Below are 23,890 nucleotides of genomic sequence, written 5' to 3'. Positions count from 1 at the left end.
AAAAACATCACGATCACAAAATACTAGACTTTTTTGTGACCCTCAAGGAAATGTCCAAGTTCAAAATTTTAAAGGACCATACAGAAGATGAGATTCCCTTTCAGAAGAATGACAGGTTGTCGAAGTAAAAAACAAAGTATTTATATTTTTCACTGCTATTCAAAAAAAAAGGCAAATGTTATGCCATGATACTCAAAAACACACTACAAAACCTTGAAGAATTTGAAAAACCGCACTCTGTGCACACACATATAATTTAAAAACCTTGTTAACCACTATATTTGCCCCCAAAACGTGTTATTTACAGTGAGTGTAAAATAATGTAAGTCACAAAACACTGCGTTTTACATCTCAGTGAACATTGGTCATACTAATGTCAAAACTTTTTATGTTCGAATTATTGCTTGGGAAGATTAAAAAATTCCAAAATTTTCAAGTCTATATTGATTATATATGTTTCTTATCAATCTTTAATTTAGGTAAAATAAAATATTCCGAACGCATCTACGATGCTTGTATGGATGCCTTTGACTGCTTGCCGTTGTCTGCTTTAATGAATCAACAATTTCTTTGTGTGCATGGGGGACTTTCACCTGAAGTGCATAATTTGGATGACATTAGAAAGGTAATATGCAAGAGGCTAAAATTATGTTGATATATAAATCATGGCAAATTAAATAGCATCATTGAAGCAGTTATTTAAGAATGTGGACACACTACAAACCTAGTTTGAATGACCAGATCGTAACTGTTTTTGGCAATATTCATAAAAATTTGAAGACTTCCATTTTTGCAAGATCTTTCAATGAATTTTTAATTTTCAATGAAGGAAGGAATAGATTCAATTCTTTGCAAGAGATTGCTCTTTTATTCTCTTCCGTTCAAAACTGAATATTATTTTCAAGTCATTGGGAACAATTATTTTGTTGTGTTCTCGGCTTCTGTCCTTTTAAATGTTTCAATTGAGGAAAAAGTAAAATCTCAACATTTTTGAATGATAATCATTAAAAGCTAATTTTCGTCATTAAAAGTATACATGAACTTGCAATAAATATGATCATTAAAATTAAGAAAATGTGTAATTGCAACATGTTATACTGTAAAATGTGGAACATTTACAGTAAATGTTGCCATTGTAAAAGAATCTGTTAACTCTTTGACTTTCTTACAATTTCTAATTTTATAACTTTTATTCAAACCTCCATCTCGAATTTTTCTTCACATGAAATTCGAGATAGACCAATTAGACTGTATTTTCATTGGTACCAATTCTCACCACACGAGCTTGCTCCCATGCTGGCTTGAGAAACAAGATCGAAAATAGTTTTACTTATGCATAATTTTAAGCGAAATAAGAAAATGTTGACTTAGTTTTGCAGCTCCTGCATAACTAAGTCTACAAGCTATTATTTTACGCTTAGTTTTTGTTCAAGAAGTCAATTTCACATCTAAGGAATTGACATTATTTTGTCAATTTTAATTTTTTTTTTAGATCTGCTGTGCAAACTAACAGCTTCTTCTGTGATTCATAGATTTCTAATGTTGGGTATGATGTTAGATTTATAATTTCACATGTGAATCTGAATATATTCGGCCTGACATTAAGAATTTGTTACCATCCCCTTAAACTTGGCAATTGGTTCTTTGGCAAGAGAAGACGTACCGAATCATCAACAGTGTTGTGGAAGCTATTTTTTTTTTTTTTTTTGCTGAATCTGAGAGTTGCTAATAAACTAGTTTATCAGTCTTAGTAAAAAAATTAAAATACGAGTAAATGCTTGCCTGAATAAAAGATTTAAGTTTTATTTCTGAAAAAATTATTACGATAACAAAAAATTCAAAATGTTGTACTATCTGTTTGACACTTGTTATTTTGTATTATAGTTGGATAGATTCAAAGAACCCCCTGCATTCGGACCAATGTGCGATTTACTATGGTCAGACCCACTGGAAGACTTTGGCAATGAAAAGCACAGTGAACACTACAGCCATAATAGTGTTAGAGGTTGTTCTTACTTTTACAGGTATTACATTCTGTTTCGCTTTTATTAAAAGGTAGTTATATGCAGTCGACTCTCGATAATGTGAAGCCTTATAAATAAAATATTCCTTTATATCAAAGTTTCATTGAGTTCTAAACTCTTGAAGGCTATGGGCACTTCCAATAATTCAAACTAACCATAACTTGGAATTTTTAAACCAGTTCCTTGGGATTGAGAGTTGACTGTTGTTTATTCTCGAAAATTGTTACAACTCTAAAATTTGATCCTTCAAAAAATGTGCATTTTCCCCCTACACCTTTGAAATTGTGTTTAGCTAATAGCTTTTATGAATTAAATTCATTAAAACTTGTGCACTATTGACGTGTCTTTAATCTTACGTGGCTAAAACTGATTGCCTAATTTTGTTCTTGGTTATTTAACAGTTAAAAATAAAGGAACATAGTGGAAATTGAATTTCAAGGACAGCATTTATAACATTTTTTTGAGAATGCATGACCTATTTCTCATTGTTTGAAAAGTTAATCTATTGCTGTGTCAAAAATGGACTATAATTACATTTTTATGACTTCAATTTCAAAAAATTCTCAAGGAAGAGCAGTTGCTCTTTAATTTAAAACACTTCCAACCCTTTGTTCAGGGACTTAGGGGTTAAAAATTGTTGCCTCCTTTTCAAAATGTAGATTTATTCAGGAATAAACACTCTTTAAGAAATGGTACAATGCATCAAATTGTACAAAATTATTACTTACTAGCTTTTACCCACGGCTTCGCTCACGTTGATGTATTTTTTTTTAAATCAATTCAAGTCAATGGTCAACACAGGGAGAGGTCATATGGTTACCAAAAAATGATTTCTCCCCAGTTTCGCAGACATTTAAAATGGCCTTCCCCCTTTAATATATCAAAAGATATGATGAAAACTGAAAATCAAGGGGGGGGGGGATGAAATGTCGGTGAAACTGGGAAGACACCCAAAAAATCACACAACATAAATCAGGAAAACGTTCAGGAGTTGTAAAGAAGTTAGGTTGGGTAATTCTCAAAAATTCCAATTCGAGTGAGGTCAACAATTCTTAAATCAAGTCAACCATTTCCCTTATAATCCCCATCCCCATCAAATGGTGTCCAGCGCTACACCTGCTATCTAAATTATTGTATAGCTTCTTACCAGAGAAATCGTCTCAAAATAGGGTCAACAGTCACTACAAATCCTGATTCTAATAATGTCCCTTTAGAGTGAGAACATCAAACCAGGGACGGATGGGCCCGGCGGGCCGCCTCTGTTTGGGCCGCGTTGACTTTTAGTATGGAATAGTAAAAAAAAAATGTTTTTCTTTTCTTTTCCTTCTTTCTTCCTCTCTTAAAAAAAATCTATGGTAATATCATAATAATTTGGTACATTTCTCAACGATTTATAAGAAAATCGCTGCAAGAAAATCAAAGGTTGCAAAATTAAGATATAAAAAACAATAACTCTACAAACTCATTCTGTAAGTAATAAGATGATTTTCTGTGTGTCGGGCCGATAAGATAATTTTTTTGCATAACTACCCAGGACCCTCTAAGGTCTTAACAACTGCCTCTGGTTCGTATGGGATAATGAACACGTCAAGGCAGGGCCATCACCAAAGGAGGCGGCCGAACCGAAGCTGCCAATTTTAATTCAGTGAAGACTAAAATAATAATAATAATAAATAAATATAAGGAAAATAGAAAACTTTCTCAGTTTTAAAATATTGAAATAGTAATATTAAAATAATAGGTAGAATTCCAGTGAAAAAAAGTAATTTTCAGCAAAATTTTAAAAGAAAATGAAACCTTTGAATATTTAGCAATTAAACCTTTGAATATTATTTAGGAACATCCACGTTTCTTTGTTGTAATTTACCTAACTGAAGGCCGCTGAAATATATGTTTCGAACATTTTTTAATGAAAAAAAGTATCCAGTACAGAGTACATAGCACAAACCCATGATAAGCTTCAGCTTAACACAAGAAATGGACAGATAAATAACTATGACCATTTCATAGGGGCCGCCAAAGCATGGGTTTGAATGGAAAAAAATTAAAAATGCTGTAAGGGTGATTTGAAATATAGTAATGAATAGTCACGCCAGTAGTTCTAAGTGTTTGAATCTACGAAACGAAAGTAAACCAAAACTTTATCAAGAGATTTAGAAGACACATTGGTTAAAAAAAATAAAGTTGGGAAAAGAAGACTTACGGTGTCACTCAAAAGTACCACATCAGTCCAAAATGGTAAAAGATTATTTTAATGAATCCCTAAAACTTTAATTTCAAACATGTACAAATATCAGACTGGAAGTTGGAAATTTTGCTATGGAAAAACCTTGGGAAAAAAATACTGAGGGAGGTTTTCCCACAAAATTTGTATCAACGATTTAAATGAAAAAACATAGGGACTTAGCCAAGAATGGGGAAGGGAGGGGGGTCCTCGAACATTATCCCTTCTTTTTACACCACCAAAAAGCAGGAAAAACATATTTTAAAACTTTTATTTTGAAAGAGTGCCGGGGAAGAGTTTCCAAATCGGAACCTTGTCCCTTCTTCTACCGCCATCAAAGACAGCCTACAATTTTTATTCAGGACTTCAAATTCGAAAAGTTTACAGAAGAGTGATCACCTAAATCCTGCAGAAACGTCTCTACCCCATCCTTAAAGATCACCAAAAATTTAGTTTTTAGGACTTCCATTTAGAAACTTTTCAGAGGCCATCTACCCTGTCCTCCCTCTTTTATCCTAAAAGATGATCTGAACTTTCGTTTGTAGAGTTCAAAGCAAAGATTATCTACAACTTCATTTAAGAATTCAAATTTCGCAAAATTACCAAAGGAGTATGATCGAACAGCTTCACCCACTAACATTACCAAAAATCGTCTAAAAACTGAATTTTAAAAGATATAACTTTGAAATATTTTCGTTGGAGCATTCTCAACATGATCACCAGCATCATTAAAGGTCTTCTTAAATTTCTTTTTATGGGCTTCAATTTCGAAAGATTTCAGGGGAGGTCTCCCGAAAACTCCTCCCGTTCACGTCATTGAAAATCGACTTAAATAACGCTTTTTAAGCTTTAACTTCGAAAAATTGCCGGTCCCCTTTACGTTATTAAAGAAGAGCTGAAATCCCATTTTTTAGATTCCAAGTTCAAAAAATTTCCTGGGGAACATCCTCGAACCTCTTCACTCCATAACATTACCTAAAATCATCTAGAATGTATTTTTAATGAAACAAATTAAAAAAATTCTCGGGAGCAAAGATTCAGGGCACCGGATCTTTGCTCTCAATAACATTTCCAAAGATAGTCCAATCCTGCACTTTTAGAGTTAAAAATTACAATAGTTTACCAAGTTAGTCAACCTATCTTTAACATAGTCAGTGATACAACATTAGCACTTTAAAAGTTTCAAGTTCGAAAAATCGCCGGGAAAGTGCCCACGAACATCCCCCCCCCCCCTCAACCTATGTAAAGATCGCCTAAAAGGCATTAAGATTACTCAAATCAGAAAATTTTAAAAACGTCGGCCACCGAATTTCTCCTTTCCGAATCTTCATCAAAAACCGTATAAAGCTGCGTTTTTAGAGCTACAATGTCGCAAAAATTCTCTGGGAGAGGCCCCAAAATTTCTCCTTCCCCTATCATTACCAAAGATTGCCTCTAGTCCATTTTTAAGACTACTAACTCGAAACTATTTCCGAAGAGAAACCCCCGGAGTGAATATTATATTTACGATTAGGTTCACAGGTTGTCAATACTTAGATAAGATTTGCTAATTACTTGCTCTTAACCCAGAAGCTGAACTCATTCTTTATCTCTGTATTTAAGATAGGTCTGAAATAATTAAATGACTGCCCATTTCATACACAGGAAGTGTAAAAACGTAGAAGGTGTTTTTTAAATCTCGCGACGGGCATAAGTCCAGAAGATATCTGCTGATCTTAATACAGGGCTTATATTTCCATGATGCCTTAACATGTCCTCCACTTGAAGCCCTACCTTCCTTTTTGGCTAACATACCATCTGCTCCTCGGAAGATTCTTTACCTTATCCATTTTCCTCCGCCATCAAAGATAGCCTATATGTATGTTCTTAGAACTGAAAATTTCAACAATTTTCTTGGGGATCGCTTCTAAATCCTCTTCTAATATCATTAAGGATCTTCTGAATTTTTGTTTTGCACGTTCATTACAATTATACATTCTGTTTTCACGCGATATCACATAAAAAGCTCCCCCTCTTCAAGCGTTATTGCAAGGTGTGACTACAGAGACAGTCTTGGGCGAAGAGGGGGAGTGGTTCAGTTTATGGTTAACAAACTTGTTAAAGAACAAATTTCAAGAAACATACCCTCACCCCAAAAGCGTCAATTATCTTCTAAATTTGCGCTTTAGGAACTTCAATTGAGAAATTTTGCTTAGAGAGAAATCTTGAACCCCACCCCTTCTGCTAGTGTTTCCAAAGATAGCTTTTACATGCGTTTTTAAGACTCTAATTTCGAAAATTTTCATGGGGAATTCTCCAATTCCCCCCCCCCCCCCAGACATCGTCCAAGATCATTTAAAAATAGTTTAACAGTGCGTTTTTAGAGCTATAATTTCGAAATTTTTCCCCGAATCCCCCATTATCTACATGGATATTAAAGTTTTTACTATGCAAGTGTTTGTATTACTAATTCTTTTTCTCCACATTCGTAAAAGGCAATTCTCCTAATTTGAATCATCAGATCTAGTGATGAATCCCTCCTAAAACTAGAAGCTAGATCCATTATTTCTTTTATATTTGAAACAAACTAGAGAGGGGGTGCGTCTCCTCTTCAAAGAGTAACTCCTAAAAGGCCGGCCGGTCTGTACATGCCGCGGCCGGTTCATGCTGTCCCATCCGCCACTGCATCAAACCTTTAAAATCCCCCACGTGAAGGAAATCAACTGTTTCTTAACAACGTAAACAGTCCTGATTAAAATACCAAAAAAAGTTCAGAGTAAAAATACCATTAAAATCAGAGTAAGCACAACAGTTTTTTTTTAAAGTTCCCATTTAAATGAGGACAATAGTACAAAAAACTTCTCATTTCGGAAAGAGAAGCATTCCCTAAAGTCTCTATTAGAATAGTGATGTCAGCGTTTTCAAATAACATCTCCCTCTGAAGATCTCCTTCACGATTAATTCCAAAAATCTTCATCAGTACAGGTCCGATAGCATAAAAAACAAATTTAAAAAAAAAAGAACAATACTCTCTTGTCGCTATTACAGTAGGGCTATTAATTCCGCAAAATCCTAATTAGCACCATTAATCCTTAAAAACGCACACACAAAAAAAAAAAAAAAAAAGAGAGAGAGAGAAAAGAAAATTAAAAGTTTCATTAAAATTAAAAAAAAATTCACCAATGCGCTAACGTAGTTGCCTGGTGAGTCTGGAGATATAAAATGGACTTGGTGGATTGATTAATTCACATTTTAATAGCAGTTTTAATGTTATTTGAGCGTGTTGTTTCACTAATTTGGTGGATTAATTTTAACTGCAATACCCTATACATAGTATTTAATGATATTTTTACCAAAATTTGTTTGGCGAAGTTTTTGCATTTAAATGCAAATTTTGTAACGGCTGTAGCGCCAAGATTTTTGAACACTCGTCCCGACCGCGTTATCAAAACTCTGCCTATCGAATAAGTTTTTAAAATGTCATTTTTTTTTGCAATTAAATTCATTTTCTTCAACGAATGCAGTCTAATTCATTATCTATTTCTGCATTTAAAAGCAGCGTAAAAATGTAAAATAATCCAAATCCGTTATTTTTATCGGAAAAAGGACCACAGTGCCATACATTCGCCAGACTTGCTAAGTTTATAAAACTGCGTAAAAATGTTTGCTTAATCTACATTCTTAAGGTATGATTTTTAATTCCGAACAGAAGATGCTGCAAAGAAAATGTTTTCCATGTATTTGGCTTTTCCTGGTAAAAAAAATATTTTTTCGAAGGTAACTGGAAGTAGGGAGGGCAGTAGATTGTTGTACATAGCAAAAATACCCGGCGTTGCCTGGGTGTGTAATAATTGTGAGAAACAATATAGTTACTTTAATTCGTTTCCTTCTGTGATTGAAATAATTCAAAGCACACCGGTTTGACGTGATTAAAAATTATTCTAAAATTGTCTCTATATTGCTATTGAAGTACAAACTTTTAAAAAATGTAGGCGTCCGTAATCCCATACTGCGATTTAAAACGTTACGAAATTTTCAGTAATCGTTTTGGGATACCTTCGATTAGTCTCCCGCTCCCTACTTTGTAAAACTGTGTGTTACTAATTTTATCGAAGAGATAGTGTCGCCAAATACTGAGATACTTCTGGTGACCATGAAATGATGATATCCGAAATGTTTCCAAAATAAGTAGTAAAGTTTGGCAATTGTGTTTGAAATTGTGCGCAAACCTGTGCTGTTTATGGATTTGATTAAATTAGTTGGTGGATCGTTTTACATGTTAACAAATGATACAAAGAAAGAAATATTAAAGAAATGGCGATATTTTGGTTACATGGGGAAAACCGAGAAACAGTATTCGCGTAGTTTTTAACTTCAAAAACTGCGACAATTGAAAAAATTGCCACATGCCTTAGCTATTGAAATGATTCGGCAAAAATGTTTGGTGAGATTCCTGCTGGTCGATCAAGCGCACAATCAGCACAAATAAATTTAAAAAAAAAACCTTTAATTGCCTCAAATTTGCGTAAAACTGGAAAATAATCAGCCAAATTCATGTATTATTTGCCTACCTTGTGCAAAAAGTATTACTTTAAAATTTCACTTGAGAAAAGCCTTGAACAGTCAGACGAAAAGCAAAAATAGTCAACAATACAACAATTGTCGCTATCGACAGGAAGTTGAGATGATACCCTAAATACTATATTGTGTTGAGGAAAGCCTTCGAACATGGAACTAAAGAGCTCGTAACTCATTTGTTATTCTACTTAGAAATTTGGAACAGATGCTATCTTCAGCAGAAAAATCGGAGCTTTCGATGGACATATAATGTTAATAAGTGCAAGTATTTTTTCATCCTCATATTAGAGAATTTATATGAAAATTGGGTTTTATTGCCCCTAGGGGGTTTTGCCCCCCATAATGGGTTAAAAACTACCCTATGTGTTATTCTGATGCATAAACTATATTATTGTAAAGTTTCATCAAAATCCATTCAGTAGTTTTTGCGTGAAAGAGTAAAAAACATCCATACATCCATACAAACTTTCGCATATATAATAGTAGTAAGATACTTAATTAAATACGCATCACCTTTAAAACTGGTAAATTAGCCATTTTTTGTTGAATTTTTGAACATCATGGCTTTCAGGTTCTAAAGGGTGTTTTTTTTAGAAGTAGAGAACTTTAGGTTCAAATAAAACACAGTTAAATGTTGATTGCCATGAATGTTGCTTTATTCAAAAGATGATTCTTTGCCATTTTTATTTAAATATTTTTCGCATATGGCCACCTTGGCTATCTCGGAGAAAGTCCAATTGGAAAGTTCAGTTTTCTCACTTTTTGCAGCAATAGAGGCTGTATGTCAGTAATAAGGTGGCGAATGTTCTCTTCTAATTTCAGAAGAATATTTTTGACGTTTCAAATCAAGCTTAAGTTTTTAGTAATTGATTACATACATGGTAACAAAGGTCCAAAATGGTAGAAAACTATACTTTTTCTAATATACTATTCTATGAAGAACAAAATGTATACCTGATTAGGATTTAAACTGTTATTAAATTTTGAATGTTTGAAAATTTAATGGAATCAGAGAGGGGAGTGTTAAAAATGTGCATAAAGTTGTGGGAAATCTATGTGACATCAACCACAATCTTTTACTGTGTGAGAATGATGAAACTGACCAATTTTTAATTCTTTTTCTATTGTATGTCGAAAAAGAATTTGATTCTTAGAGTGTTTTTCACTTACCTTCAGTATACAAGTAAATCGTAAATGCATTCATTTTAAAAAGCTTCAGATTGAAAATGCATTAAATCAAGTATAACTAGCTTTTAAAAAGGGGGGTAGGAGGGAATGAGTTAAATAGATTTCATTTTTTGTTGAAAGAAGGAGAATAGGTTAGATTTCATTGTCAGAAAATGATAGTAAGAAACTAATTATTTTCTTTTTTTCTTTCAGTTATGCTGCATGTTGTGAATTTTTACAGCATAATAATTTATTGTCAGTCATACGAGCACATGAAGCTCAAGATGCTGGGTAATATTTTCTATTTTCATTTTGATATAATAGATTATTATTGTTCATGAATTTCTTTTTCTAATGTAAACTTTTTTTTTTAATTGTATATTTTGCCTTTCATTCTGCTCTCTTAGTATATTTAAAATTAAAAATGATTTGTTGCTGGAAAGATTCAACACATAAAACAGTTGTTTCAAGACTTTTTTTTTAAAATATAAATATAGTTTTTTTTTGGGGGGGGGGGGGGGTAATACAATATAGTAGGATGACTTTTTAAAACATCTGTACACATGACAATTTTTTCAACATCACTATTTCTATTTTTGAGTAATTGCAACATGAATACTTATACCACTGGTAGTTAGATATTCAACTCTGACGAGCTGTGTTCGTTTTAGCAAGTGTCTTGCCATTAAACGCTTTTGATCCAGTTGTAGCTTTTAAATGTGAATTATGAATGTTACCAAGTATTTGCAATTTTTTTTTGTTCCAGTTTCTGGGCAAAATTCACAGTTGGGAAAAAATTGTAATTAATATTTACTTAATTCTCATTAAGCCAATATGCTTTCCTTGCTTTATTGAGAAGTACAAAGTCATTTATGAAAATGAGCTTTTTATACAAGATTTTTTAGACTGCACTGTAGAATGGCAAAGTTCGGCATTCTATGTCCATTAAATATGAAACAATCTGGAAAAAAATCTTGATAAGCTGCTTACAGCTGGAAAATCAGGATCAGGATATTATTTGATTTGTGTCAAAACGTATATAACTTTTTTCATGTCGGTAGGAACTAAAACTTTAAAAATTACATTGCATTCATTTTTGGAAAACTTGCTTAGCTTCAATTGCCATGATATTCTTTTGTGTGAATATCAATAATTGTATTCTTGTTAGTTATTTTCCCTGCTCTCCTCTCTCCCCACCTCCTCTCCGCTCCTTATGTACAACTAGAAGTGAGGGGGATGGCTGTGGTTGATGTTATCAAGTGATTAAATTTACATTTTAATCACATGATAAAATTTATATTTGGACACTTGTAATTAATTTGAATGTGTTTCCGATTAGAACTTTTTGTAGATTTGCACTCGTATAATTTCTATGTTTTCTGTTTTTCTTATAATATAGCTACAGAATGTATAGGAAGAGTCAAACTACTGGTTTTCCATCTCTCATTACTATATTTTCCGCACCAAATTATTTGGATGTTTACAATAATAAAGGTAATATATATATTTTTTTTTTGCTAAGCCAATTCTCTCCCATGTTTGATTTATTCTGGCTTTATATATTGTGACTTTTTGTTTTGAAATGCATTAACCCATTACCCGCTGGTGTTGCGTTGACGCAACGGTTATAATAAATATTCATAGAAACTAAACTAGAAATCTAATTTTTTTTATCGATTGCTAATTTGAATTTAAGAATATTAGTAGAAATATGTTAAATAAAAAAATTGCTTTAAATTTCTTTTTTTATGTATGATAAAAATTGTTTCTCTCGCATGGTTTTTTTTGACTAAATTTGTGATCCAGTTTTCTGTCAGAAAAAAATAAAAATAAAAAAAGTTTTGGTTTAGATATGAAATACTTTTAGTCAAGGTCACTTTTTATCAGATTATTCCTCAAAGAAACTGCTTCTGCTGGGGAGGAGGGGGAAGTAAAAACTGGCTTTGCGTTGACGTTGTGTTGACGCAACATCAGCGAAAAAGGGGTAGACTGACTGTCTGTCTCAATTGCTTTAGGGTAGAACTATATTTCATTTTTACTCTGCGCGTTTTGACTGTGGAAGCTTTTTTTTCGTTTCTGCCTTTCGAAATGCCCAGAACAAGATATTTAACTTTGGAAGAAGCATTGGAACAGATTTTCGAACAAAACTCAGATGATGATGATAATGAAAATGAAGAAACAGATATTGTTGTTGTACCACCAGAAATAACAGAAGCTAGTGATGAAGAAGAAGGCAATGACAACATTTTAAATAATGATAATGAAGTTTTACCGGGCGATACTGCAGGCGAAGTTGAAGTCCACGTAAAAAAAAGTTAAATTGTTCCAAATCCCGTAGTAAAAAACGAAAAACAGAAGTTCGATGGACAAAACAAGAACCAATTGATAGGTATCAACCAAAAAATGAAGAACAGGTCCCCATTCAAGCTGTAAGACACACTCTAGAAGGTAACGCTAGTGTTGATATTTTTAATCTTTTTTTTATTCCGATGTTTTATGGCATCTTGTACAACAAACAAATTTGTATGCCCAGCAAAAACGATGGAATGACAACGCTGTTGTGACTATGGGTTCAACCTATTGTAAAATTGAGCCTGTCAAAAACGTTTCTCGCTATTCCAGAAACCAGAAGAAGATTTCTGTTCCTCAACCTTGTATAATTGAGCAATACAACATGAAAATGGGGGGTGTTGATTTGTGTGGCAATTTAGTTTCAAATTACAGAATTAGAGTCCAAGGGAAGAAATGGTGGTAGCCAATATTCTCCAATTATATTGATGTTGCATTAACCAATGCTTGGAAACTTTCAAGACTATTGAAAGAAGAAAATAAAAAGTCACTATTGGATTTTAGGTGAGAGGTTGCACTTAATCTTTTACAGACCCCTTATGATAGTGACATGAAAAAGAAAAGTCCAGCTACAGGACGGCCAAGCAAATTCAGCTTACTAATGCCTGTATCTGGGGGGACATTTTATCGTAAGGTCAACAGACAATAAAAGACTGCGCTGCAAGAATTGCCACTGCCAAACTATTTATCGCTGCAATGTGTGTAAGGTTGCACTTCATCACGATTGCAGCAAAGCTTTTCATGTGTAACTATAAAAAATCAATGTTTCCTCAAAATTTAAATTTTCTAAAATGCATTTATATGCTTATTTTATATTAATTTCACTTTCTTCTAAAGTGCTCGGCATGGTTAAGAACCATAATTAAGATTATAAAAATTTCCTGTGTATAAAAAGCATAGAAACTGCTGAAGAATTTCTGATAAAACTACTTAGCATTAATACTCCTTTTCCGCTGACGTTGCGTCAACGCAACACCCTATATTTGTAAAAGTAAGTGCATTTTTGTTCTTTTTTAAGCATATTACTATTATATAGGTTCAGAATGATAACTTTTATGATTTTTATCCAAAAAAATAACGATTTCGAGTTTCGGCACTTAATGGGTTAACAAACTTTTGGAATGAGTGAGGGTGAGAATTTCTTTTATGTTGAATTATTTTCAGATTAATTTAATTTCAAGTAGGGTCATTATATGTCAAATCAACCAAAAAGTTATTCTTAACCTAACCATCTCTGATTATATGTATATTTTTAAAAATCTTTTTGATTGTAATTGATGAGTAATTAATTTTTGAAATTTATTAAAAAGCACTCATTTTTACAGCCCAGCAGTAAAGACAATTTAATGCACTTTAATTTGATATATAATTTGAATAATTTGATTTTTTTTTTAGTTTTAAAATTCAGATTTTTGAGATAGTGCCCTTTAAAAAATGAAATTTTTTTCATTGTTATGGTGATGTGATGCCTCAGTTTGTTAGGAAAGCTGATTTTCATGGGACACAGATGTTGACTGCTCATCCTACCTTTTTTTAAAATCTCCTGTGGAAGATTAAGTGAAACTCTGAATTTTTTTTCTTTTAATTTAAGTTTATTTTGCTTATCAAAATTAAATTCAATGTATTACTATTAATTTTGAATCTTAGGCTGAAGTTTTGTTCACGGTTACAGTGCTCAAGAAAAAATGAATCTAATACCGAAAAGTGTGTTGAAAACAGAAAATGTAAACTTCAGAAAGCAACTACTGATTTTTGGTGTAACATTCCTTTTCATATCGCCTCTATATTTCTTCTCTTCAGTTTGTGCTTAGCTCTTTGAAAATGTTTTTCTGTTTTTTAATTTAATGTACTTTTTTTTTTAAAGCTGCTGTTCTCAAGTATGAGAACAATGTAATGAACATTCGACAGTTTAACTGTTCTCCTCATCCCTACTGGTTGCCAAATTTTATGGATGTTTTCACTTGGTCCTTGCCTTTTGTTGGAGAGAAAGGTATGTGAAATGGGTTCTGTATGCATACTAAGATTAAGTAAAACAGTTTAATATTGTGAACAAGTTAAATTTTTTGAAAAATATTGTGTGTAATACTGTTGTATTTTAAATTATTAATGAGTTTCATATATTTTACTTCACTCGAAAAGCTTCTTAAAGATTAGTGTAAATGTACTAAAGGAATTTTTTTTTTGAAATCATTTGTTGATTTCTTTCGTTTAAAAATGTCGTCTATTAGTTGTAATAGTATTCAAAATAAATATACTTATGAAATAAGTTTTCTTAAAATCTTATAAATTTTTCAACTGAAATACTGAGGTGTTTGTTGGGGCTTTTCCATGTAGCTTTATTTTTCTGTTTAAAATATTTTGTATTATGTCCAGGAACCGGCAGAATTATTTTCGTAAGTGTTAAAGTACTATAATACGAGTACACCAGATTCTAGAAATGTGTTATAAAACTTTTCTCAATCATTTTTCAGTTACTGAGATGTTGCTAAATGTGCTCAATATTTGTTCTGATGATGAACTAATGTCTGAAGGTGATGACACATTTGAAGGTGATGTATTAGAATTCAACCATAATGTTTGTGCTTAAATTGTCCGTATATTTTGTATCTTGACTAAACTTCTTTTTTTTTTCTTTTTTAGATGGTGCAGGAAGTGCTAGGAAAGAAGTCATAAGAAATAAAATTCGAGCTATTGGAAAAATGGCCCGTGTTTTTTCAGTTTTGAGGTATTTTATCTTTTTTGAATACTCTTGTTTTGTATTAAATGAAAAGTTTTCAAAACTACGTGACTGATTATGTGTTTTTAATACATAATCAGCTGTGATGATTTAAATCAGAGATGACTACCAATGCTGATTCCGCATAGTCATGACAGAAAATAATCCTTTTTTTTTCATTGTGATCTATTACAGCCATGATTTTTCCTTTGATGGAATTGCATGTTTTCGCTGATTTTGAAAAATAAAATTTTTTCCTGGGAAAATCTATAATTTTGAGATTTTTTTTCCTCACATGAAATGTTACCAACAATATTTCAAAATATGAGAATTTGCTCATACATTGCATAGCAAATTAAAAAATAATAATAGTTTCCTCAGGAAAGTTTGCTTTTTGTTTCCGTTCTTTATTTGTTATTTCTGCACGGCATCGGCCGAACAGATACTGAACAGATGGATTATTGGGACATTGTTATTGGTGATAAAAAAAAAAACCTATATTTTATAAAAAATATGTTTGTTTTCATCGCATTAAAAAAAATAAAAACAAAAATTGGCAGAATTCTGCAGATTTTGCAAAAAAAATTTCAGTTTTTGTTTTTTAGCAGTTTTATGTATGTACCTTAAATCTTAGCCAAAAATGGTATTATTAGACCTTACATTTTAACCCCAATCTATTTAAATTACTTTTCTGTTCGCTATTTTTGTTATAAAGTTTTATGTCCTGAGGTTCTATTGCTGTCAATAAATGTAACAGGCCAAAGCTGAAGGTCAAACATCAGTGTTTTTCTAATTTCTATGATTTATAACTCTCCTAGGGGACAAAACCATAGAGTGAAATAACATAATAATTAATTAATGAAATCTCACTTAGAAAATCTGAGTGTGTGGTTTTTTAACCATTTACAGTTTAGTCACTCATATTGTTGAAAAAATGACTTTTTAAAGCTCTTTGAAAGGGAATAAATAGAATTGAACAAATGTTTTAGGCAAATTCATTATTCTTTTAAAGTGTTATGCATGTTGTGTGTATTGTGCGGCTCTGGTAAGTTGAGCATTGTACCTTGAGAATATTTACCACTTTTTGAGGCGTTCAATGAAGAAGAGACGTGTTATTGGCACGAATTTGAGTTGGAAAACTTGCAAAGCTACAACGAAAGTAAACCAACTCAACTTGGCATCAATTGCCTGCTCCTATTACCCTCAATAGAGGTAAACATTGCCAAGGTCATAGCTCAACTTAACAGTCATACAATATTAGTTTATGGTAGAGACGTACCGAGTCGCACTTTGACCGAGTACCGATTTACCGAGTACCGAGTTTCAATTATGTTTTAAGAAGAACTTGTGACACATATGTGACGAATTTTGAACTTATTGGAATAGTAGTATAGACCTCCATGTACAAATAATAGTTTTTAAAACAAAAATTCCAGCTGAAATTTGATCATGCATTATTTAAAAGATTTTGTTTGTGTCAATAATTTTACAAATAAGATATTTTTTAAATTAGAAATTAAGAAATAAATAAAAGGTATGATTAATCAAGATGTGGAAATAAAAAATTATATTAATCTATATACTTCTAGTCCGCATAAAGATAAATGATTTTTAAAAGCAAATGAAGCAATATTAAAAGCACAAATAGTGCAGGAGCACTGCAGACACGTGTTTCTGCATTGGAAGGAATGTCTTTTTCAGTGCATAAAATGTGAGCTAATGAATGTAAAAAAATCCGACTGTTGTCGAATTATTTAAATCTAAACTCACATTTTGTGTATTGAAAAAAGCATTCCTTGTAATGCCAAAACACATGTCTGCAGTGTTCCTGCACATTTGTGCTTTTAATGTTGTATTATTTTTTAAGAAAAGGTATTTTTATGCTTCTAATAAATAATTTTGTTTGTGGCAAAAATCCATTCAATAATGTAAAAATTTCATATTTTTTGTACTTACCTTTTTGCCCCATTTTTAATAAATAAGTTTCATTAACTTTGGGCAATGATGAGATTTTTCTGGCTTTTTCTGTTGGCTTTTTAAATTTTTCTTCTTTTTTTTTTTTGCCTCTTTCGAGCCTTATTTTTCTCGAAAATCGGAAAAAATACGATTTTTTAAAATGTTTGGTCCCCGATTTCTTATTTTTTCTATTATTTCCCTTCGAATCTTCATCCTCCGCAATATCTGCGAAAAATGTATGTTTTGGAATCATGCAAATAACGTCAAACACGTGCTGCTCAGAAAGTTGCATTCCTCGTTTGAGATTTCAATCTTTTTGCATCCTTCAAGTATTTCAATTATTTTTAATATTGGATGTTTTTTTACTATTTGCTACCTTTTATCTGCTTATTTTATTCATCATTTCGATAATATTTTTACTACTTTAATTTATTTTAGAAAAAATGCAAAAGTTAATCAAAAAATGTTACTTAGCACCCACAGTCTCGAATTTAATTGAAACTTGGCATGGTTACTTTTTTTTGTTTTAAGAAAGTAAACATTTTCTATGGTGAATCTCAAATGGTTTGGGCCTTACAGCCTCTTAAAAGTTTTGATATTTCATGATTGACTGAGACAGCTGCAAATTGTTCTTTTGATTCCAAAATTGCATTAGGAAGTTTTAAAAACAAATTTTGGGTTCCAATGCAAGGAAAAAGATAACTAATGGTTTATATAAATATATATTTATTTATTTTCAATTCTTACTGTGAAAAGTAAGTTCTACCACATTAAGAAATTTTAGATTTTTCTCTGCGGTAATTTTTACTTATTTTACGAAATTTTTTTGAATTTCCTCCTTTTTACTCCCTGACCACTCTCATCTCTGCTTTGGGGCAGTAAAATAAAAGATTTACTCCATTGAAGCATAACAAACTTCATTATTCTCAAAATTTAAATTTGACTTGTAAATTTGGATTGTAAATAATTGCAGTATATTATATGGTGCTCTTTTTTATTTATTGTAAAATCTGCTTTGAACACTATTCCATTTTTTATTACTACTCGGTATTGGCTGAGTACCTGATTAAAATGTGCCGAGTACCGAGCACTTGGCAAATTTGCCGAGTAGGCCTTGTACTGAGTAGTTACAGAGTACTCGGTACGTCTCTAGTTTATGGTTCGTAAAAAAAAAGGGGGTTGAAATTGTGTGGTTTGGATAGCAAACGCCCCCTAAAACAGAAAAAGTGTGAAAACATGCTTTCTCACATTATATTACATACTATATTTACTGAAAAGAGCTTTAAATATAAAAATAGTAAAAATTAAGCATTGGATATTTAAATCCCAAATTAGTATAGTTTAAATATAAAAATTATAATTTTAATTTCATAATATAAAATAAAATATTTGGACGTGGTTTAGTAATTTATACTTAATTTATTAACTTTGGTTTAAAAAGTTAAATTAAAGTAAATATATATTTAATATTTTTGCAGGGAAGAAAGCGAAAGTGTTCTTCAATTAAAAGGCCTCACTCCATCTGGAACATTGCCTCGTGGTGCTCTTTCTGGTGGAAGTTCTTCTCTTCAAAATGGTAATTTTTCTGTTTCATTTGAGACAAAAATTTTATTATTCTTTTTTCGCTATTGTTAAAGTGGTTAAAATCAAAAGCATTGTATATTGACTGAAATTTTGTTGTTAATATTCCTTCAACCGAAATATCTGAAGAAAGTCGATGAACTGCAGTGGATCTTGTAGGACTTAGTCTTTGGTGAAGCCCAAACAAGGTAGTCTAGACCGTACCCTAGGGGAAGGTTTTAGTGGTTGAACTCTTCCCATTGCGAGAAAAAAAAGCAATATGGAGTAAAGAAACACTTGACTTAAATTACCCTCATCACTAATATTTGTCTACAAATGCTCGTTTTTTGTGAACATTTTCTCTGAATACAATGTTTTGCTGCTATTTACGATCATCCTCTCTTAAACTACGAAAATGTATTCTGAAAAATCAGTACCAGAAGAACTGCTGAATTGTGTGACAATAAAGCATGAAAGTTGCTGCTTATAAAGAGGTTCTGATGAATCTAGCATTTTACAGTAGAGAAGAATGTTGCTGCATTGAAAAGGCATGGTAATTGTGTTTCATAGTATGATTTAAATCTTCAGTACTCCTTCCTGTTTTATTTGTCAAGTATTAGTTCATAATTAAAAACCTAATGTACATTTCTAGCCCCTGGACTTCATTTGAATTTTACCATCTTAAATTAAAATTGTTTTTCGCAATCAGAAATCGTAATAGGACCCTACTGGTTGGGTTTCTTGTTTCTACAATCGCTCCTATCACAACATCATAATTGCAAAAAACTTAATCTAAATTCAAAATTCAAATGAACGGCAGTTGCTGGGTGATGTTTTTTATGTACAGAGGATTACGTAAATTCAAATGAGTCAGGTATAAATAAAATAGATTTCGGGGGGACATGAACACTACCATCAAATTGCAGCGCACAGTGCAAACCCTCCTTATAGCAATAAGTTCTGAATTGAGATTTTAAATTTGTCTTGTTTTTTAAACTTGAAAATGTAGATATTTTTTCCTTTGTTATTTGTGGCTGTAGTTGCAATGTTTTGCACCAATAAACTCCTTGAAACTCTGCTATGTTTCCGTTACATAAGTCTTATTCTGTATGCAAAGACACATATGACGCTAATTGGAAAGAGGGATTTTTATTCATTTATTTTCTTTTTGAAATCACTTGCATGTTTTTTTTTTCTTTGGAGTAAAGGAGTGGGCAAGGTTATAAGCTCCAGCATTTTATTTTATTTTTCCAACTGTAGTGCACATGTTAACTAAATTATTTTTTCATCAGATCTTGTTCCTTCGAATGTTGAATAGTTGTTGCCTCTGTATTTGTCTCATATTAAGAACTACTGATAAATACTGAAAACTGCTAAGATTACTGCCGAAAGCTTTAATATGATGGTGACATCTCTGTAATATTTTGAGAGTGATTGTATTTAGTATATTGTGCTCAATTATTGCTCATCTGACTAGGAACACTGAAGATTTTAAAGTCGTTGTTATATTATGTACAATGCATATCAAAATGATAGATCCACCTGCATTTTTCAAAATTTTGACCATTAATTGAGAATAAGAATCACTTTTGGTACAGATATTTAATCAGTAATTTTTATTGTTAGGAGAAACTATTAAAAGTTTTAGTGGACCTCACAAATATGCCTTGGTTGAGTCAAATTAGGAGGCATATTTAAGTAAATCATTAACATAGTTACATAAAAAATACAACATGCTATCAAACATTTTAAAACTTCTACGTAAAATTCATATAGAATCCTAAATGAAACAATAAAGCAAAATACATCTTGATGAATAGTCCTGAGGCCTTGAACTATCTTGACACTGGTAATTTGTGGCTCAAATCAGGAACGGAACACAGAAGGTCGGCTGGCCTAGCGTACACCTTCAGCAAAAAGGATCTGGCTGTTAATCCATCACCAGCCAGATGATCATCAAAAACCTGGGCAGCCAGCCTACTTCAGGAACTGTATCGGATGCATCAGCCTGGAAGAAGAGAGAGAAATTGGTGAATGGATGTCCACCTCTTAAATACATCTTCACAGACGTTCCATTCAATTTGCATATCGTCATTTAGAGTGTTGGATGAAATTCTTGAAAAAAAAAAACTCCAGAAAAGATAATGGCAACAGTTAAATTTGTTGAAACCGTTCCTTTGATGAAAATTTTCTTTTCACTTAGAGTTTAACTGCTAACTGTGAAGTTTGTTTACATTTTGTCACCCTGTTTTTTGTAATTAACGAAAGTTTTGGGTGAAGCATTTTTTTAGTGTAGCGTCAAGGTATGGAGAACCCTCCTCACATAAAAATAAGTATAATTAATATCGTTTTCCTAGCACCGGAAAGTCAAGAAAAATTAATAAAAATTTCTAATATTTTGAGTTATAACTATTTATGAAGAGATTTTGTAAAAATAAAGTAATTCCTTTTTATTTTATGAAAATTTTTATTTTTAGACCGTTTCAAAAAGGTAGGTTAGCCTTCAGAAATTTTGCTCTAACCATATTTATTTCCAAAAAAATTGCTTAAATCTCATTGCTTAGTCTTACTGCAAGATTAGACTGGCTGGTGTGGAGGTATTTAAACAGATTTAAGCATGACGTTGTAAGAAAACGAAATGGGTCACTGTTGCAGTCTTTCTCTTTTTGAGCTAGGAAAAATTGAAGCATTTTAAAAATGTGGAAAATCAAATAGAGAAATAGGTAACCTTTTAAATAGATCACATAATGTTGTAAACAAATTTTTGTGATTTAGAAATGCTTATGGCTGTTAAAAATCATCTGGCCGCCCATTAAAAGTGACGCCCCAACAAAGAAGGACTATCATAAAGCACTTAAAATCAGGAAATATAAGCTTATCTACTTTAGGCAGACAACAAAACCCTCCAATATCAAAATCTACAGTTCATAGAGTATTAAAGAAGACGCCCGCTAATTTAGTTTACTTAAAGAGAAGAGCGACTCCAAAATTGACTAAAAAGCACAAAGAAAAGAGATTGAATACCACAAAGGAATAAATGGCCTGGAAACAAGATTGACATTGTGTGATATTCGGTGATAAAAAGAAATTCAACCCGGATGGTCCAGATGGCTGGCAATACACTCTCAAGAGCGGTGTACGCAGGCGGAATGCAGTACAACATTATTGTACTGCAAAGACAATAAAGACAATACTGTTGCCCCGACAAAGAAGGACTATCATAAAGCACTTAAAATCAGGAAATATAAGCTTATCTACTTCAGGCAGACAACAAACCCTCCTATATCAAAATCTACAGTTCATGGAGTATTAAAGAAGACGCCCGCTAATTTAGTTTACTTGAAGAGAAAAGCGACTCCAAAATTGACTAAAAAGCGCAAAGAAAAGAGATTGAATACCACAAAGGAATAAATGGCCTGGAAACAAGATTGACATTGTGTGATATTCAGTGATAAAAAGAAATTCAACCCGGATGGTCCAGATGGCTGGCAGTGCACTCTCAAGAGCGGTGTATGCAGGCGGAGTGCAGTACAACAGTATTGTAGATTTGAAAAAGGCTATTTCTACCAAATGGTCAAAAATAGAGACAAATTGTATGCAAAAATTTGTAGAAACTGTGCAGAATAGGATTTATGAGCTTATTCAGAAAAAAGGTACAAAAATTTCTTATTCAACATTAATTTGATGTTTGGCTCAATGAACCTAGCTGTTTCATGTAAATCTTGTTTAACTTGTTACTCCTATTATTTATATACTCTTCATGTATTATTTTACATTGAATGAAGCAATTTGTTCATAAAATAGTACTTTATACACAATATATAAATCCTTTTTTACCAATATAACTTTCAATTTTATGGGTGAACCTATCCAGGGTTCGCCGATATATATCGGATATTTTTTTCGAAAATATGATATTTCGATATTTTCTATATTTATTTTTTCAACAACGGTATTTTCAATACAAACATTAACATTGTAATATTGATCATGTATTATTAGAAGTAACCAAAAAGATATGTACTATATTTTAATGATGTATTAATACATCATTAATGTAACAAAGCAATATAATATTGCTTTTTTATTTTATATTCATAAAATTATTAGTAATTTAATAATTTTAATTCATATTCAAAGTACCTAATTAATTATTAAACATTGGTCAGAAAAAAAGAACCGACTAATGCATATTTTTTATTTCTGAAATATATAACTGTAAAAGTAGCTAACAGATGGAAAAATGAGTAAAACAACTAATGCTAAATTAACTCCATAAGTAAAATGAAATATGAGATATAAATAATGAAAGAAACCTTAATTTTAAGTGTATATGTTGTAATAAAAATATAAGACAATAAAGAGTGATTTGAGGATGTGCATTTTCTAATTTGAAGACTTTAGTTTGTATTTTTGAACCTTGGACCTATCATTTCGACACACACTGTAGTTGTTTTTGCTGCATTTACTATTTGCAAAAAGTTTTCAAGTGTTATCTGGTATCACTTTTTAATTTCTTTAATTCTGAATATTTTTCAGCTTTAGCTGGTTTTTCACCTACTCATAAAATCTCAAGCTTTGCGGAAGCAAAAGGTTTAGACAAAATTAACGAGCGCATGCCGCCTCGAAAAGACTCTTCTCCTGGTGAGGATGGCAGCTTTTCGTCTAGCCGCTCTTCCACTGCGCCCAACAAGTCGTGAAGTACTCTTGATCCACGAGTCCCATTGCAGTTGCATTGTTTGTGAAGTGTGTGTGTGATTCTTCGGGTCTGCCATTGCCTATATGCCGCCCACCTTGTTGAGAGCCCACAATCTTTCAGAACTTTTTTTTTTATTATTAAAAATCCTGCTGTTGTCATTTTCAGAATTAATATGCATTTCATACATTTTTTTACAGCATTTGACGAGGAAAGTATTCTTGGAGGTGGAAAATCATATTTGACTAATTTTTTTTTAATCTATCAAATTTTTATTTCTGATGTGAAAAATATATTTAAAGCATTCCTCATTATTTGCATTTATGTTAATGTTTTATTTGGCAAGTTTGCTTCTTTGTGATTTTATCACTTGTTCCCATATCAGCAATTTTTAGAAGAGTTTTACTAATGTATTTCTTTTCTTCTACTGGTTATTATGAACATTAACTCATTAATGTATATTATTATACAGGGTGTTCCGTTTTAACCTGCAAGACCTTTATGTTTGCAACAGTTAGTCCCAGATGTATACTTCCAATTGCAAAAATGTTCAAAATCAGATGCAGGGAATAAGATATTGGAAGATTGAAGTAAAAATAAAAATGAGTCAAAAAATACAAAATTTAACTTTTTATATTGGT

At 31.9% G+C, this 23,890-nt stretch overlaps 1 protein-coding gene across 1 annotated transcript in view; it reads left to right on the top strand.

The window, feature by feature from the left end:
• Window positions 1–23,545, top strand: part of LOC129226624 (serine/threonine-protein phosphatase 2B catalytic subunit 3-like) — a 63,211-nt gene extending 39,666 nt beyond the window's left edge. Inside the window, exons 5-13 of the mRNA XM_054861255.1 lie at window positions 480–625; window positions 1,885–2,024; window positions 10,186–10,263; window positions 11,372–11,466; window positions 14,186–14,311; window positions 14,793–14,870; window positions 14,962–15,046; window positions 18,472–18,569; window positions 23,093–23,545. Coding sequence (XP_054717230.1) covers window positions 480–625; window positions 1,885–2,024; window positions 10,186–10,263; window positions 11,372–11,466; window positions 14,186–14,311; window positions 14,793–14,870; window positions 14,962–15,046; window positions 18,472–18,569; window positions 23,093–23,253 — 1,007 coding nt within the window. The 3' untranslated portion in view covers window positions 23,254–23,545. The remainder of the gene's footprint in view (window positions 1–479; window positions 626–1,884; window positions 2,025–10,185; window positions 10,264–11,371; window positions 11,467–14,185; window positions 14,312–14,792; window positions 14,871–14,961; window positions 15,047–18,471; window positions 18,570–23,092) is intronic.
• The last annotated feature ends 345 nt before the right edge of the window (window positions 23,546–23,890 follow it).

This window comes from Uloborus diversus, chromosome 7, assembly GCF_026930045.1.
Source record: "Uloborus diversus isolate 005 chromosome 7, Udiv.v.3.1, whole genome shotgun sequence".
Taxonomy (NCBI): Eukaryota; Metazoa; Arthropoda; class Arachnida; order Araneae; family Uloboridae; genus Uloborus; species Uloborus diversus.
The sequence above is the reverse complement of the archived record's forward strand: the minus strand, read 5'-3'. Positions and strand labels throughout refer to the sequence as shown.